General features: G+C 46.9%; 1 protein-coding gene across 1 annotated transcript; it reads left to right on the top strand.

Annotated features, from left to right (window-relative positions):
- The first annotated feature begins 7244 nt into the window (after window positions 1-7244).
- LOC308589744 (uncharacterized protein) lies at window positions 7245-13001 on the top strand. The gene is made up of 2 exons (XM_081199155.1): window positions 7245-8387; window positions 11768-13001. Exons 1-2 carry the CDS (start codon window positions 7724-7726, stop codon window positions 12340-12342), a joined length of 1239 nt encoding a protein of 412 aa, XP_081055281.1. The 5' UTR covers window positions 7245-7723; the 3' UTR covers window positions 12343-13001.
- Window positions 13002-16017: the final 3016 nt, after the last annotated feature.

The raw sequence follows: 16017 nt of genomic DNA on the forward strand, positions 1-16017 counted from the left end.
TAAGGATGCGTAAGATTTATTTTAAAAATGTGTGTATTTCATCACTCTGATAAAAGTGGCCTAAATGTGCATGTGAGTGTAACATGGAGGGAGAGATGGACATTTCTGTGCTGCTTTTTTGCTATTTCCATAAGTACTTAATAAAAAGGGAAAAAATATGTATTAGATGCAGAATTCAGTGGCCTGAGGGTATGGATTTATGTGTTATTAGCTTTCACTTATGCAGAATTGGGGCATGCACATAGCCCTGGTTTTAACTCATGGGATATTATCAGTCCGTAAAATCCTATCTTTTCTCCATGGAGCTCCATGTGATTCTTTCCCCCTGTTAAATAATAATTTAAAAAACCCTTTGAGGCAACCTAAGCTGAGAGAATGTGACCAACAACCCAATGAGCATCATCCTGGCTGAGTTGAAATTTGAACCCAGGTCTCTCTAATCCTAGTCCCACACTCACTGTGGAAAATTTCTCCACAACAAATGATTAGCTGTTGATCCATATGTCCAATGGCAATAACAGAATTCCTTACAAGTAAAAGGAATAGAATTAGCAGTTCATTATACTTTACAATGCAGTGTGTGTTACTGCTTGGTTTAACATGTATAATGCCTAAAAAATCACATAAAGTTAGAGATAATGGTTGCCGAAAGGTTAATAATGATAATTACAGAAATAAAGTGGGGCAGAACACCTTAGTTCCAGGAACTCCTGAGCAGCAGCTCAATTAATTGCCCCATTCCAAGAAGAAGAAGAAAAATCCTTCCTGCCATGTGCCAACTATATTGAAAGATAAATAGCTAAGTCGCTGGGAAAGAGAAAGGAAAGACGTGCACTTCTGATGGCTGGACAAATATTGGGAGGGGAAGGAGGGAGAGCGGCTCATTTTAAATGGCAAAAGTCCTATGGATTCACACCATTATGCAGAAGAAATATTAATCCAATGAATGGATATTTGATTTAACAGTGTGTGGAGGCTGCAGACAGGTAAATGGAGAAAGGCAAACAGTCAATGACTGGGATTTTGAAAAGGGGACAGAGTCCAATGTTTAAGATTTGTAAGAGTACACATTTGTACTCAGAACCCAAATGCATATCCCACAAATGAGTGGGTGAAATTTCAATGTTGTTAGTTTGACACACAGAAAAATAGGCTTGTGAGGCTGAAATTAACTTAAGGAACAGGAAAAGGGAAGACATGTTTTGCCAGTACCAAGGACCAATTTTGTTTTTGCCACATATGTGTCTTGAATATTTTGTGGGGCAGGGGAAACAACTTGGGGGAGAGACAAGGAAATCATTAAGCACCCGCTTCCCTCTTGCTGCTCCTGCACTGAGAATGTTTTCAATTCAAAAACGAAACATTGGAGCACTCTTACCTGCACAGTCAAAGAAAGTGTGCTTTACCCCTGAAAGTACCTTGGTAGATCTCACCCTAGGACAGAACTGGAGCCAGATTAAAATTGATCACAGCCCACAGAAACAGTTAGCAAAGAGAGTTATCATGTTGCTGTTTCATATACTATGGATAATGTAGACGGGGAAAGGGGTAAAGGAGAGCAGGGTGGCATCTGGGGTGCTGTCCTTGTCTTTGAATACATTTCATTTGGATGATGAATGGGCAGGCTATTTGATGTTTCTGTATGGGTAGAAAATTCATCTTCAACCATTGTTATTTACTCAGTGGGCACCTGGAGAAGAGGACAGAGCAAAGTCGTTCTCGTTCAGGGAGGAATCCTTTCCGATTTTGGCTTGTCTTAACTTGGTGTGACTATGTGTTTGAAAGCAAACTTAGGTGGCTTTTTTGTTGCTTTAAGATGCAAACATGTTACAGGGGATGTCAGAATTATATTTGAGCACTGCAATTTTTATCCATCTGTTTAACTTGTAGTTTAATAATGTTTAACACAGGGGATAAGGAGCCTGTGTCTAGGTATGCTTTAATTTGGATTTTATTTGGTCCACATTTTAAAGCAAATTGCCCTGATTCACACTTCCTGTACTAATATGTGGATTGGGACTCAGCTATGCCTTGGTTTTTGCATTTCTCTGAACTTTGCAATACAGTTCTTAGCTAAAGAAACATACTAAAATCAGTATAAAATGTGTATTTTACTTTAAAATGTGCATGGAACTGTATGCATCAGGATAAAATGCATGCAATTTGTATTTGAGTAAAGTGCATAAAAATGTTTATTTTGCAAAAAGATACTGTCAGGGGTTCAGGAGCAGAGGCACAGGAAAGGGAGGAAACAGAGAGCGAGGGGGAGGAATCCGAAGGAAATATGAGCGATGACAGCGGCCCGAGATCTCCGAGTCTTTCCAGTGAATCGGAAGATTCACAGAAAGGGGCGCCAGTGGTCAGAACAAGGGGGGCGCCTAGGGGGACACACCAGGAAGAAGGGACCAGAGGAGACTCAGAGAGCAGCAGTTGGAAATCGGGACCAGCTTCCCCACCAGAGCACAGTAGGGGGGAGGGGTCGCAGGCATCGGGAGCTGGCGGCTCGCCAGGCAGGAGTTAGGCCACACCTCCATCGGGGAGCGAGGAAACGGTCAAGAGGAAGGTCGAAGGCTGCGCGCGCGCGCGCCAAGTTCAAATGCACAGGAAGGCGGCACAGTAAGCAGTCCGGATAGGGAGCCAGGTCCCAAAGCCCGCCGCAAAGAGGGAGCAGAGTCCGGGGGGTCGGCGTCAGAAGAGTCCAGGAAGGAAGAGACCACGGGGGGTAGAGGGACCCAGAGGAGGAGGGAAAGACGGAAGAGGTGGAGTAAGGCTAGAGTATTAAGTTGGTGTACAGGAGGCGGAGACTCAGACGGAGCTTCGCCGGTCTAGCTTCTAAGACGTAGAGCTGCACGCTGCGGCTTGAAAATGGAACTTGTAACTCAATAAAGACTTTTGTACAGTAATACCGGCCAGCGTGGTCCTCTGTGAGCTGGGACCTGGAAGCAGCTCTGACAGATACGTTCAAAAAGAATCCTTTTTTGTTTTTAAAGTTGCAAGTTAATGTAGCAGTTGGGACAGAACAGAGTACAGAATGTGAACACATGGAAAATTGACAGAGACCAGAAAAAGACCAGTCTGTCCATCCCTACCTGTGGTTCTCCATAAGTTGTTGAAGTAGAACCCCATCAACCCCAGCCAGCATAGTCAGTGGTCAGGGATGATGGAAGTTGTACTTCAGCAACATATGGAGAACCACAATTCTTCACCCATGCTTTAACTGCTGGGGACATGTTTCCTGCTTTTCTGGGATCCTGTCCTTTGCTTGTTTTGCCTACACCATCACAGTATTTATCAACAACCATCAGTGCTGCCATATATCACTTGCAATATATATTGCTTTCTCTGTTGCAAGACAGAGTTGTTCCGCCAGGCCTTTGGTCAGGGCCCAGCCTGACTCCCTCCTCTGGCAACCTGCACAGAACTTTGCTTAATGGTTGCCATTAATTTGATTTTAATTAATTGTTATAATGAAATGTTTTAGAATGTTAGATTATTTGATTGTTTGATTGTTGTTAGCCGCCCTGAGACCGGCTTTGGCTGGGGAGGGCGGGATATAAATAAAATTTATTATTATTATTATTATTATTATTATTATTATTATTATTATTCGCAACAAATACCAAAGCTACAGTTCTAATCCTACTTACCTGGGATAAAGCCCAGTTTAACTAAATTGGATTTCCTTCTGAGTAGACATGGTTAGGATTGCACGGTAAAACACGCCACTCATTATACTACTATATCAGCTTCACAATAAAGCAAGCCACTGAGAGCTCCATCTTTAAAAACAACACAGCCATTGAGCATAAGTTATGAGCAGTTTTGATTCTGATATGTTACTGCAGGTGGGGATGAAAAAATGTATTATGTTTGTCCTCTTTTGGCTAATGGTGATTGGAATATTTTGTAAATTAAAATGAAAATTATCACTTAATATGTTATAAAAGAAAAAGACATTTACAACTCTTTCAAAGCAAAACTTTAGAAAGAAACCAAGGAAGTTAAGATCATTTATTTTTCTAAATAGTTGCACTAGCTCTATAAATTGGGTAGAGTAACATTAAATTCAGTAAGCAGTTAACTTAGTCACCTCATATAAAGTCAGACAACGTAAAGGAAGCCCTAACTGCTTTGCTTAAATCAATATCTTAGAGTTAGTCCAGAATGTTAAATTAGCGCATTTCCCTTAATATAAATCCACTGCTGGGATTGATTCTCTGTGTATGTAAATGCAGAAAAGCAGGATGACAGGGAAAGTATGGAAGAACCTCTATTTTGCTCTTTATGTCTGAAACATGTTTTTAAGCCCCGTTAATTGGTACTGCTTTGGGCTTTGCAAGCTTCTGCTAAGGTTAACCACTTGGGTTAAGCCTCTTCATTACCAATTCTATACAGTTATCAAAACATGCCCATCACACACCAGTGACATATGATGCATAGCTTTGTGCTAGTTAAATTGTTTCTCGTATTCTTAATAAAACATGACTGCCATGCAAAATGCAATAGAAAGTGCCTTCCCTCAGTCCCTTGCTGAATTTGCCTAGATCGGGATAGCTGAAAACAGACCAAAATCCGAGCAAGTCGTCACTGTTGTTTTATTTATAAAAGGGTAAAGCAGAGGCACATTTGCGGGACCCCTGATCGTACCTTGCATAACAATAGCTACAGTGTGCAGTGCAGAAGTAAGCCCCGTTGAGCTCAATGGGACCTACTTCCTTGGTGTGTGTCAAGACTGCAGCCATAACTACCTGCCCCATTAGGATGGTTTGTGGGACTCTTACCATGTGATTTTAGAAGTGCAGAAATATTCGTGAATACATTATATCAGAAGATTTGCCACCATATAGCTCAGTATCGGCTAAATTGACTGGTAGCAGGTCTCGAGGGTTTCAGACGCAGTCCCTCCCAGCCCTACCTGAAGATGACAGAGACTGAACCTCGAACCTTCTACATACCAAAGACACAGTTTTATGCAATATAGTCACATTTTTTTGCAAAGCACATTTCCCTAGCATAATACATTTATGTATGTTATTTTCACTACCATAATGTTTCCATTTTGATTCTTCTCCAGAAACTGCTGCTATGTAGCAAAGTATTGCCTTTGAACCAGGTTGAAGTGAAAGCTTAAAAAGAAGATTCCTCACATCTAGGGATGGAGGATAAAATTGATTCAGAATTCTGATTGCATTTTAAGCTGAAATCTGCACCTTCTGAAACAACATGTGAACCAAAAAACCCCCAAAAAACCAGCCATCTGTTGACATTCACACTTGTCTGAATTTTGTGATGCAGTGCTCCACCCAATGTTTACAAAACTGCATATGTTAGAGAGAAGTGTGCATAAAAATCAATATATTGGTGAAAATATGCAGGAGTGCATTATAGTAAGTAGAAATAGCTTGCAAAAATTTGAACATTAGTCAGAACTGAATACAAGAATATGTTTATTAGGGGCAACAACCACTAAAATGCTAAAGAATTTTCATGAGGATGTAAAGTTAAAAATTTAAAAAAATCACAAATTGCTGCAGAAATGTAGAGGACTGAATTTAAGATGGAGGGGGGGGGGATGAGAAACTTAGCAAGCTGAAATTGACAGAGCCTTCCATCCCTACTCAAATCCATCAGCTTTAAACACTTAGTATACGTTTGTGTGTGGAGCTGTTTTGGAAATCTACTATCAGGAAGCAAGTAGCATCAGATCTTCTGATGGAGCAGTTTTGGTGGCTTTGTCAGCCTTTATTGTGGCAGAGCCAATCCGATGGAGCTGCTGGCTAGTAGGGGATTGGCAGGAATCATCCCTACCTACATTTAGATGTCATCTGAAATTGGTGCTCTTCAGAAAGGCCTTTGTTTTTACCAACCAGTATTTATTGATGTTATTGTTATGTTGTTTTTGTGTGTCAGATTTCACCTTGCTGTGTTTTTTTTGAAAGTGCAGTCCTTAAATATTTAAATAAAATCAAATAAGGTTACCTGATCTACTGTACACTACCCAAACTAGTGGGAGGATTTGAACCTAATTATCCTTCTGATTTTGTGCTTCCACAAATTTTGCAATGCAGAGCTTAGCTTAAATAAAAAAAAACCTAAAGAAAACTTAAACTCACTCAAATGTGTATTTTTTGATAAAATAATTTAGAAATGTCTACTCTTGTGAGCTATGCACTCGTGTCCTGCTTGTGGTCTTTCCATAAATATCTGGTTGGCTACTGTGAGAAAGCGTGTTCTCACTAGCAGAGAGCACGTGTTGCGGTTGGGGAGCAGGCCACCATCATGACTAGGCAGTTTTGGGAACCTAAGATGAAAGGGTTAATTGGGTCGCTGGGGAAATTTGGGTGTTGCAAAATTGGAGGAGGGGTTTAGAGTCTATAAATTGAGGAGCTAGACTAGGGGACTTCCTCTTGGCCGTTTTGCATCGGATCAAGGAGCTGTTTGGTCGGAGACGGTTGTATTGCTAATTGCTTCCCATATTGCCCCCCCCCCCTAGTTAATTTCCACCCGGTTTTCTTTTGATTCCTTCCTGCCATTTTAATTTCCTGGTCTTTAATTCCCGAAGTTTAGCGGAAGCGGGGTTTGCCTTATAGGCAGGGGGGTGCCCCCTCCCTAGCACAGGGAGTTTCCCCCTTTCCCCCACATCGCGTGCGTCGCCTTTAGGAGCCCCGCACCCGCCCGTGGGCCGCCCCGCGGCTCCGCAGCCGCGGAGCGCAGCAGGCCTCCCACCCTTTCCCCCCCACCCCCTCCTTCGTTTCCCTTGCCAAGGGAGACTCTATCCCGCCCGCAGGTCCGCCCCGTGGCTACGATCCGCGGAGCGCTCCTAGGCGCCCTTCCCTCTCCCCGGCCCTCTCCTTAATCGGCGACTTACCTTGCACCCCTTATCAGGCTCGCGGCGCGGTTGCGGCCTCCTCCGTCGCGTCTCCGACGCTTCCTGAGCTGAAAGGAAATAAATAAATAATTATTTGCCGGATATCGCTGCGGCGCGGCTAGCGCCCGACATATTAGGTCCCTGCTCCCGTGCAGCGTAACAGGCTCAGCTGCTGGGTGGCTTGTGGCCCGTTGGGGCCTCCTGGAGCCGCGGTAGCGGCCTGTGCTTCTTCGGAGGCGTTTTTTGCTGCTTCACGGGGACCTCCATTGCAGCGTGGCTAGGGAGTGATCTTCGCTGATATTGGCCTGCGCCTCCTGTGGCCGTTGCCTGCTATTGCAGCCGGCCTATTCTTGAGCTCCCCTAGTGGCCAAGCCGGTATTGCAGCCGGCCTACTCCTGAGCTCCCCTAGTGGCCTGGCCGGTATTGCAGCCGGCCTACTCTTGAGCTCCCCTAGTGGCTTAGCCGATATTGCAGCCGGCCTACTCCTGAGCTCCCCCGGTGGCCTGGCTGGTATTGCAGCCTCCTTTCCTTAAGTGGACAGGTGGTATAGAGCCACCTGCTGGTTGATTTGATTGTTGCACCATTGCATATTGTTTTCCTGTAGAATTTGATTTTATTACAGGTTTTCTGGATTTATTGAATAACTCTTGCTTTGGTTAAGCCTTTAATTGGGTTGCCTGCTCCCTCCTTTGCAGGCTGATTCGGAAGGCGCAAAAAAGTTCTAATTAAGGATTTTAATTACAATTAATTTGTTCCTTGAAGTGTTCTCGAGTTGGTTTCAGGTGCTATTGGACCAGGCTTGTTTACTTGTTAACAGTTTGGATTTTCTGCTTTATTTTCTATTGCCTAGCAGGTATGGCTCCAAAGAGGCACTCAGATCGCCCGGGTCCACCTTCCACTGCAAAACGGCCTATTAGAGGCCCATCGCAGGTGCTACGCTCACCTGTGACAAGACAACCAGAGGGACGGGTGCAGTCATTGGTGTCCAGCATGGCCGGCGATCCTGCGGCCTTATCTCGCTTCGCGGCTAATCTGGATGGCTTTCTACAGCAGTGTTCCAGTCAGCCGTCCACGTCTGCAGCACCTCATCCTGTGGGAACATCATCTCTGGTCTTGTCATCATCTGAGGAGGATGAAAGTGGGGAAATGTTGCCTGTGGTGGGGGGAAGTGACCCCCAGCCGACCCAACCCCGTTACATACCTGCTGGTCGTGGTCGCGCAAGGAGGCCCCATCCTTCCCGGAGAGCTTCGGGGAGGGGTGCCCATTCTGTCCCTCCTTCCCGCCATGGTAGGTTAGTGCTGCCTACCGTTGAGGCAGCATCTGTTCCTGGTCCCTCACGGGTGGTTTCTTCTCCATCAGCCCCAGGTTCCTCTCGGCCGGATCAGGAATCAGAATCTTCCATTGAGGACAGCTTACCAGTTCCGGCCAGGAAGTCTTCGGGCGGGAAGCGTCGCCGCAGGAGATCTTCCCGGAAGCATGCAAAGCATAGGAGGGATGACTCCTCTACTTCTTATACTGGTACGTCATCCTCTAGTTCTGATGAGGAGTCAGGTAACTCGCTGAAACTCTACTGGGGCTTTGGCGAATCCGCATCGGGGCTTCCTAAGTGGGCTTGGGAGCGCCGGTCCAACACACATCGGGCTAGGTATGGTATCGTTCAGGAATGTTTGGAGGGCGTTTTGGTACCAGACGTTAAAGTATCTACCAACTCCGCCAGAGACGTTATTCCTGGTTTGCACCTGTCATCGAAGGTGCGCTCTAGGATTTTGGATGGTCGATACGTAGACATGTTTAAGTTGGCTCCGCCTTCGGAGGATCAAGAGAAAAGTAGCTCTTCCAAAAAGCGCCAGGGGGTATCCAATGCAGACAGGACCTTCGAGCTCTGGCTCGATTGCTTTCAGGTCTTTGCTGGTGTGGTAATGGCGGCTTATCCACGGAGATCTCTCCATTTAATGGTTTATTTGTCCATTGTTCGCTCGGCATTCACCAGAGCCGGTGAAAAAGCCGCGATAAAATATGATGAAGCCTTCCGGCGCCGGGCGGCAAAAATTCCTTCTGCTCGCTGGGATCGTAAGGATCTTGACGTTTGGACCACCCATGTGGCCCCACTTATAGACAAAAAGGCGCCTGAACAGCAGAAGCCTAAGTCTCTGGCAATGAAAGCTGGCCGACGCCTGTTTTGCTGGGATTTCAATAAGGGCTCGTGTAATCGCCAGGGGTGCAAATTTGCCCACGCCTGCGAAAGGTGCAATGGTTCGCATCCCACTTCCTCATGTTTTGCAGGTCGGCGGCCCTTTCGTGGGGGTAAAGGGGGATCTCAGCAACCCCCAAAGCCCACCCCCGTCTCCGCCACCTCAGGAACTGGAAAGTAGTTCGCTGACATCGTTAGCGTATACACCAATCCGCTTGCGGGTTTTGCAAACTTGGCTGCAGTCGTACCCCAACGGGGATGCTGCAGAATATTTGAGCAATGGTTTTTCGCAGGGTTTTCGGATTCCGGTAGCCAAATCTCCTGTGGCTAGGAATCCTGCTAACCAAAAGTCAGTTCGCGAGCTTCCTCAGGTTGCTCGAAAGAAGATTGCAAAGGAGGTGGCCATGCGAAGGATGGCCGGTCCTTTTGACACCCCTCCTTTTCAAACTTTACACCTCTCCCCTTTGGGCATTGTGCCAAAGAAGGCGCCGGGGGAATTTCGTTTGATTCATAATTTATCACATCCCATGGGTACGTCGGTTAACGATGTTATCCCTCCTGAGCTCTGTTCAGTCAAGTACGCATCTCTTGATCATGCGATCAAGATGATTCGGAGTTTTGGCTCTTCTGCGTTATTGGCGAAATGCGACATTGAGTCTGCCTTCCGCCTTTTGCCAATACACCCAGAAGATTTTTGGTTACTGGGTTTTCAGTTTGAGGGCAAGTATTACTTTGATAAGGCCATGCCGATGGGATGTTCGATTGCCTGCGCCGCTTTCGAATCCTTCAGTTCCTTTTTGGAATGGGCATTGAAAGCAAAAACTGGTCTGGGCGGGGTCACTCATTATTTGGATGATTTTTTATTGGCCTCTGCCTCCGATACCGGTGACTGCTCAGTGCTATTGCAAGCGTTTGCTGATCTCACTCGGGAACTGGGGGTTCCCTTAGCCGCAGACAAGACTGAGGGTCCTTCGACTCGGCTGACTTATTTGGGTATCCTTTTGGATACTGTGGCTCAAACTTCTAGCTTACCTAGCGATAAACTGGAAAACTTGAGAAGGGTGATAGGGGAACTACTCCCATTGAGGAAGGTGTCCCTTCGGCAGCTTCAATCGCTGTTGGGACATTTGAATTTTGCATGTAGAGTGGTGGCGCCGGGGCGCCCCTTTTGCTCTCGCCTGGCTCGCCTCACCTCAGGGTTAAGAGCACCGCACCATCGGGTGCGTCTTTCTAACCAGGTGAGGGCTGATCTTTACATTTGGTTGGAATTCCTGGAGGAATTCAATGGGGTGTCATTATGGCAAGACACGCTGAACTTGCGTAATGACTTTCAAGTGCAGTCTGATGCTGCTGGTTCCCTTGGCTTTGGGCTCTATTGGAATGGACGTTGGTGTGCAGAACGTTGGCCGCAAGAATGGCAGGGGGGAGAGATTACGCGGGACCTAACCTTTCTCGAGTTTTTTCCCATTGCAGTGGCAGTGCATTTGTGGGTCGAGGAGTTCAGGAACCGTCGTGTCTGCTTCTGGACCGATAATCAGGCTGTGGTGACAGTGTTGGCCAAACTGTCGTCACGTTCCCCCCGGGTGTCAGCCTTATTACGGGTTTTTGTGTTACACTGCCTACGCCATAATATAGTTTTTTCAGCACGTTTTATCCCCGGGGTGTCTAATGAAATTGCTGATGCTCTGTCCCGTTTTCAGATGGAGCGGTTCAGACTTCTGGTTCCAGAGGCTCGGATACGTCCGGAATGTTTCCCGGAACATCTTTGGAGCCTTGGCAGCAATTAGTTTTACAGGGAGTAGCGGCATCGGTCTCCCCTTCTACCCTACGTTCTTACACTAAAGTGTGGGGTGATTTTGTGAGGTTTATGCAGCAATCTGCCTGCGAATTTAGAAGGGCTTCACCCACATCTTCCCAGGTGTTAAGTTACCTGGCACACCTATTTCAGTTGGGTAGGGCAGCTAAGACTATTAGGATACATGCTGCTGCTATAGCATTTTTCTGCAAGGTATTCTTTGATAAGGATCCTTGTGCGAAGTTCCTTGTCCGCAAAACCTTGGAGGGATGGAGTCGACTTTGTCCTTCCCGGCCGGCAAATCGACAACCCATATCCTTTGATATGTTGTGCAAGATGCGCAGAAAGCTGCGGGTGGTTTGTTGGTCGGTGTATGAGGCCCGCCTGTTTTCAGCTGCCTTTTCGATAGCCTTTTTTGGTGCCCTAAGGGTGGGTGAAATAGTGGTTGAAGTCCATAAGGATGGCCGTACTCGCGGCCTTTTGTTGCAGGATGTACAGTTGTCTCCTGTAGAACTCCGTATCACAATTAGACATTCAAAAACGGATCAAAAAGGCAGGGGGGCCCTCATGCGTCTCCCGGCTACGGGAGAAGCGGGCCCTTGCCCTGTAAAAGATGTCAGGAGGTACCTGTCTATCCGCACCCCTGGGGATGGCCCACTTCTTAGGCATGAGGATGGTTCCCCCCTGTCAAGGCAGCAGTTTGCGAAAGTAATGCGCAAAGTAATTATGGCGGGTGGCGGCAGGGCATCTGATTTTGCCCCACACTCATTTAGGATTGGGGCTGCCACTACTGCGGCGCATTGGGGTTTGTCAGCGGCCAGAATTCAGGAATTGGGTCGCTGGAAGTCTGAAGTGTTCAAAAGTTATATTCGTTGATAAGGACCTTACATTTGTTTTGTTTGTTCATATTAGGTTTAGCGGCTGTCCGCGTATGGATGGTGGGGCACAGCATCGTCCATTGGGCTGGCGTCGCGGCTCAGCAGCTGGGAATGGGTCCTGGTCTCGGCCTTCCTCGACATGTTCAGTTGTCTTGGATAACCAGAAGGGGAATGCGCTGGTCGGAGCTCCTGCCTCAGATTCGGAGGCGGTTGTTATGGGATGTACCCCCGTCGGCCATTGTGTTACAGCTGGGTGAGAACGACCTGGTTTCTATGAACTGTTTTTCCCTGCGTGCTACCATTTTATCGGACTTGGAGACGCTGCAGGCTATGATGCCTGACGGAAAAATCTTTTGGTCAAGGCTGCTACAACGGCGCGCGTGGAGGGGCAGTCATTGCCCAGCCGCCATTGAGAGAGCCAGGAGCCGTGTCAACTCCGCAGTAACAAAGAAGGTCTGGGAGTTGGGTGGGGATGTGATTTTTCATCCTGGAATTTCTTCTCAGAGGCCAGATTTATTCCGAGATGATGGCGTGCACCTTTCTGCTTCGGGTAATGAAGCTTGGCTAGGTGCGGTGGTGGCCAAGCTGAGGTCTTGGCTGGGGCTGTGAGTGGTTTGGCGGGGAGCTGTGGGCTCCATGGCGGTTAGGCATTGGTTAAATTGGTGCTTGGAGGGGTAAGGTGCCTACCCCTCCAAATGATGCGAATGGGAATTCCGTTAAAGGAATCCAGGGGCTTGCCATCCTTTCGTCCTTGTCCGTGGAGCCGGACTTGGGCCGGGCAAGACCCCACCGGAACATGAGGGTGAGAGGTGTTGGACTGCATTTACCCAGCCTCATTTCTCCCCAATACTTGTTTCCCACGCTGGCTTCCGGTGGTGTCCGGAAGTGCCAGCGCTGTCCTTGGGGGGGCAAGGACATAGTCATAACCAATGCCTAAGCAACCACTCACATTTTCTGTATTTAAATAAAGTTGTGGCCAAAATTATGCCAAAAACCTTAAACAAAAATTAACGTGTGCTGTGTGAATTTTTGGGGGGTGGCACTGCGGAACTCAACACGCAAAGCGTGTTCTCACTAGCAGAGAGCACGTGTTGCGGTTGGGGAGCAGGCCACCATCATGACTAGGCAGTTTTGGGAACCTAAGATGAAAGGGTTAATTGGGTCGCTGGGGAAATTTGGGTGTTGCAAAATTGGAGGAGGGGTTTAGAGTCTATAAATTGAGGAGCTAGACTAGGGGACTTCCTCTTGGCCGTTTTGCATCGGATCACCCGCCCCCCCTCCCTTTTATAGGGTGGTTCTTGGGTTCATTTGACCTTGCTATGCCTGTCATGGGGTCGTTCGCCTTCGAGCGGGGGCCTGGTAGGAATTTTACCATTTGGCTGATTGGCTCTTGCCACTTGGTTTTTGCCTACTGCGTAGCAAATCGTCACAACTTGTAAGGTTGGCGGTTAGGCATTGGTTAAATTGGTGCTTGGAGGGGTAAGGTGCCTATCCCTCCAAATGATGCGAATGGGAATTCCGTTAAAGGAATCCAGGGGCTTGCCATCCTTTCGTCCTTGTCCGTGGAGCCGGACTTGGGCCGGGCAAGACCCCACCGGAACATGAGGGTGAGAGGTGTTGGACTGCATTTACCCAGCCTCATTTCTCCCCAATACTTGTTTCCCACGCTGGCTTCCGGTGGTGTCCGGAAGTGCCAGCGCTGTCCTTGGGGGGGCAAGGACATAGTCATAACCAATGCCTAAGCAACCACTCACATTTTCTGTATTTAAATAAAGTTGTGGCCAAAATTATGCCAAAAACCTTAAACAAAAATTAACGTGTGCTGTGTGAATTTTTGGGGGGTGGCACTGCGGAACTCAACACGCAACAGAATAATCTAATGTATCAGATATTTTTTTTAAAAAGGAAATCAGAGAAATGCAGAAATGGGATGGAAGAGACAGATGAATGAACACATATGAAACTGACACAGACTGGAAGTGGACGGATCCATCCATACCTAGTTGACCTACAGCGTGTTTCATCTTTAAGATGTTCAGTCCAACTGTTTCCGAAGGAGTCTCATAAATAGTTAAGGCAGTATATATTAGCACAGGAGTGACCTGCAGTAGTATAATGTATTTTTATGATTCCTTCAATAATGGCATGGTTATAGTTTCTGTCGTCTGCAATTCATTTAAGTTTGCCTTTCTTTGAGTCATCACATTCTGCTATATTTGCTGATAGCAAATAACCTGCCTATAAGCCAGTCAAATGAACAGGCATGTCAAAATTCTACCCAGCACTGTTTAGGCTTGAATGACATTATAAAGCCATTAATGTCTACGTGACATGGCTTGTCAAGAGATTAATAGGAATAAAAATGAGCAAACACCATGACCAGATGGCATTCACCTACAGGTTATGAAAGAATGTCTTTATGAAATTGTTCAGCAAGTGTGGCCTGATTGAAAAATCTTTGCATGGCATAGTGTGCTGTGTCTGGCAAATGGTGTGTATCTACCCACAGATAATAAAAAAACAGAATTTTCGAGTCAGAGTTGGAAATAATCCTAGAGGTCATGGAGTCTGTTCCATTGCCCAACAGCTCATACTGTCAAGATGTTTCCTAACATATACTAGCATCAGCCCAGGGTTAGAGGGGGGTCAGGTCCAAGACACTGAATGAGTCCAGGGTATTAAATGAGTCATCCAGGGCAATATTCCAAGCAATGATGTTACTGGTTCCAAGGGACCTGGCTTCTCTTGGGTCCTTGGTTCTCTGCAGCCCTGTGTTATTAAATGCCTCTATCAGCACGTGCTCATCCACAACTGGATATTATGTAACATATTACCTAAAGGTCCTGAGTCTGTGTTCTCATGACTGGGAAGGTCAGCGACAATCAAAATGCCGTTTTCAACAAGCCCCACTAGGGTCTCAGTAGTGGCCTTGAGGCCTGTTACCTGCTTACAGAGCAGGGCCACACTTCCAAAGATTCCTTCAAGCATGTGTCAAGATAGAAAACAATGATTCTGTAGAGCCTTCCACAGTTACAGGGCCCCACTCTCAACTGTTCGCTGTGGAAGGCCTCTTTGCCTCCAGCTGGCATAGTTTTAGCCTGTGGGTGTTGATCTTGCGCAGGGTCATTGAAAACGTCACCATAAAGAGCTGGGTCCATGGACCAAATAATCATCTCATCAGCAGTGGCAGCATCAAATCTGTCCCCCACAGTATGGTGATTCATACTGAAACCAGAGCTGTCAGAACTGTTGAAGGAGCTCACATGTCGATCTGGCAGGAGCTGATTTACGTCCAGGCACCTTGTGTTTGCAGTTTCATTCCTGGTTGGTAAGTTGTTACCTGTCCCATAAAAGTCCAGTATAGATTTCTGCTGCTGACAGCGTCCTGAGGCTTTCCGAGGGGCAGGGTGGATCCTGCGTGCTTGGGAGCAGGTGAGCACCATCCTGCCATTTTGTGAGCCTTTTATGAACTCTAAGCATGGGAAGAATATTCACAATTCCTTGTGCAAAGTTCTTCTTCTGGCTGGCTTTCTTCAAAGTTAATTGATGACTAGAAGGCCTTATGTCCCAGATGCGGAGTCAACCCAGCAACTCCCTAACACTGTCAAGATCAAATCAGATCAGATCTGTATGGTCATCTTTGGGACCGGCTATGTGTGATCAGGGTTCCTGATCATGTGGAAGCCTATGCAGCAGTATTTGTGAGCCCCAGCATGTATGAGCAGGCTTCACTTTTCCTAGATGGGTATGGTGAACCAATGGATATAGCAGCAGGCCATGGTGGTAGGTCACTCTCACTCCCTTCCATGATCGACCCCATCTTAGGACACTCTCGCAAATTCCAGCTAAATCAGGATTCTTCCCATCTCCAGTGGCGTAGCGTGGGTTGTCAGCACCCGGGGCAAGGCAAGTAATTTGCGCCCCCTAACCCGTGGATTTGCGCCCCCTAACCCTAACCCCCAGATGTTGCGCCTGGTGCGGCTGGGCCCCCCTGCACCCCCCACGCTACGCCACTGCCCATTCCAATTTTTTTAAAAAAACAAACCAAAAAGCTTTCAGACATACTTTTAAAACTATTAAATGTAACCTACCTCATAGATTGATTATGAGGAAAAACCCAATACTGATATAAGGTACCGTACTTTGGGAATTTAGGGACTGAGTCAACTAATGAGTCCCACTGCTAGAAGCCAGCAGAAGGTCTCCCACCTCCACAGTGGGGCTTTTCACCACCTCACCTCCCATTGAACACCCCTGCATTCCCCATGGCTCAGTGGGGGGGAT

This window comes from Podarcis bocagei (assembly GCF_964188305.1).
Source record: "Podarcis bocagei genome assembly, chromosome: 6".
Classification (NCBI taxonomy): domain Eukaryota; kingdom Metazoa; phylum Chordata; class Lepidosauria; order Squamata; family Lacertidae; genus Podarcis; species Podarcis bocagei.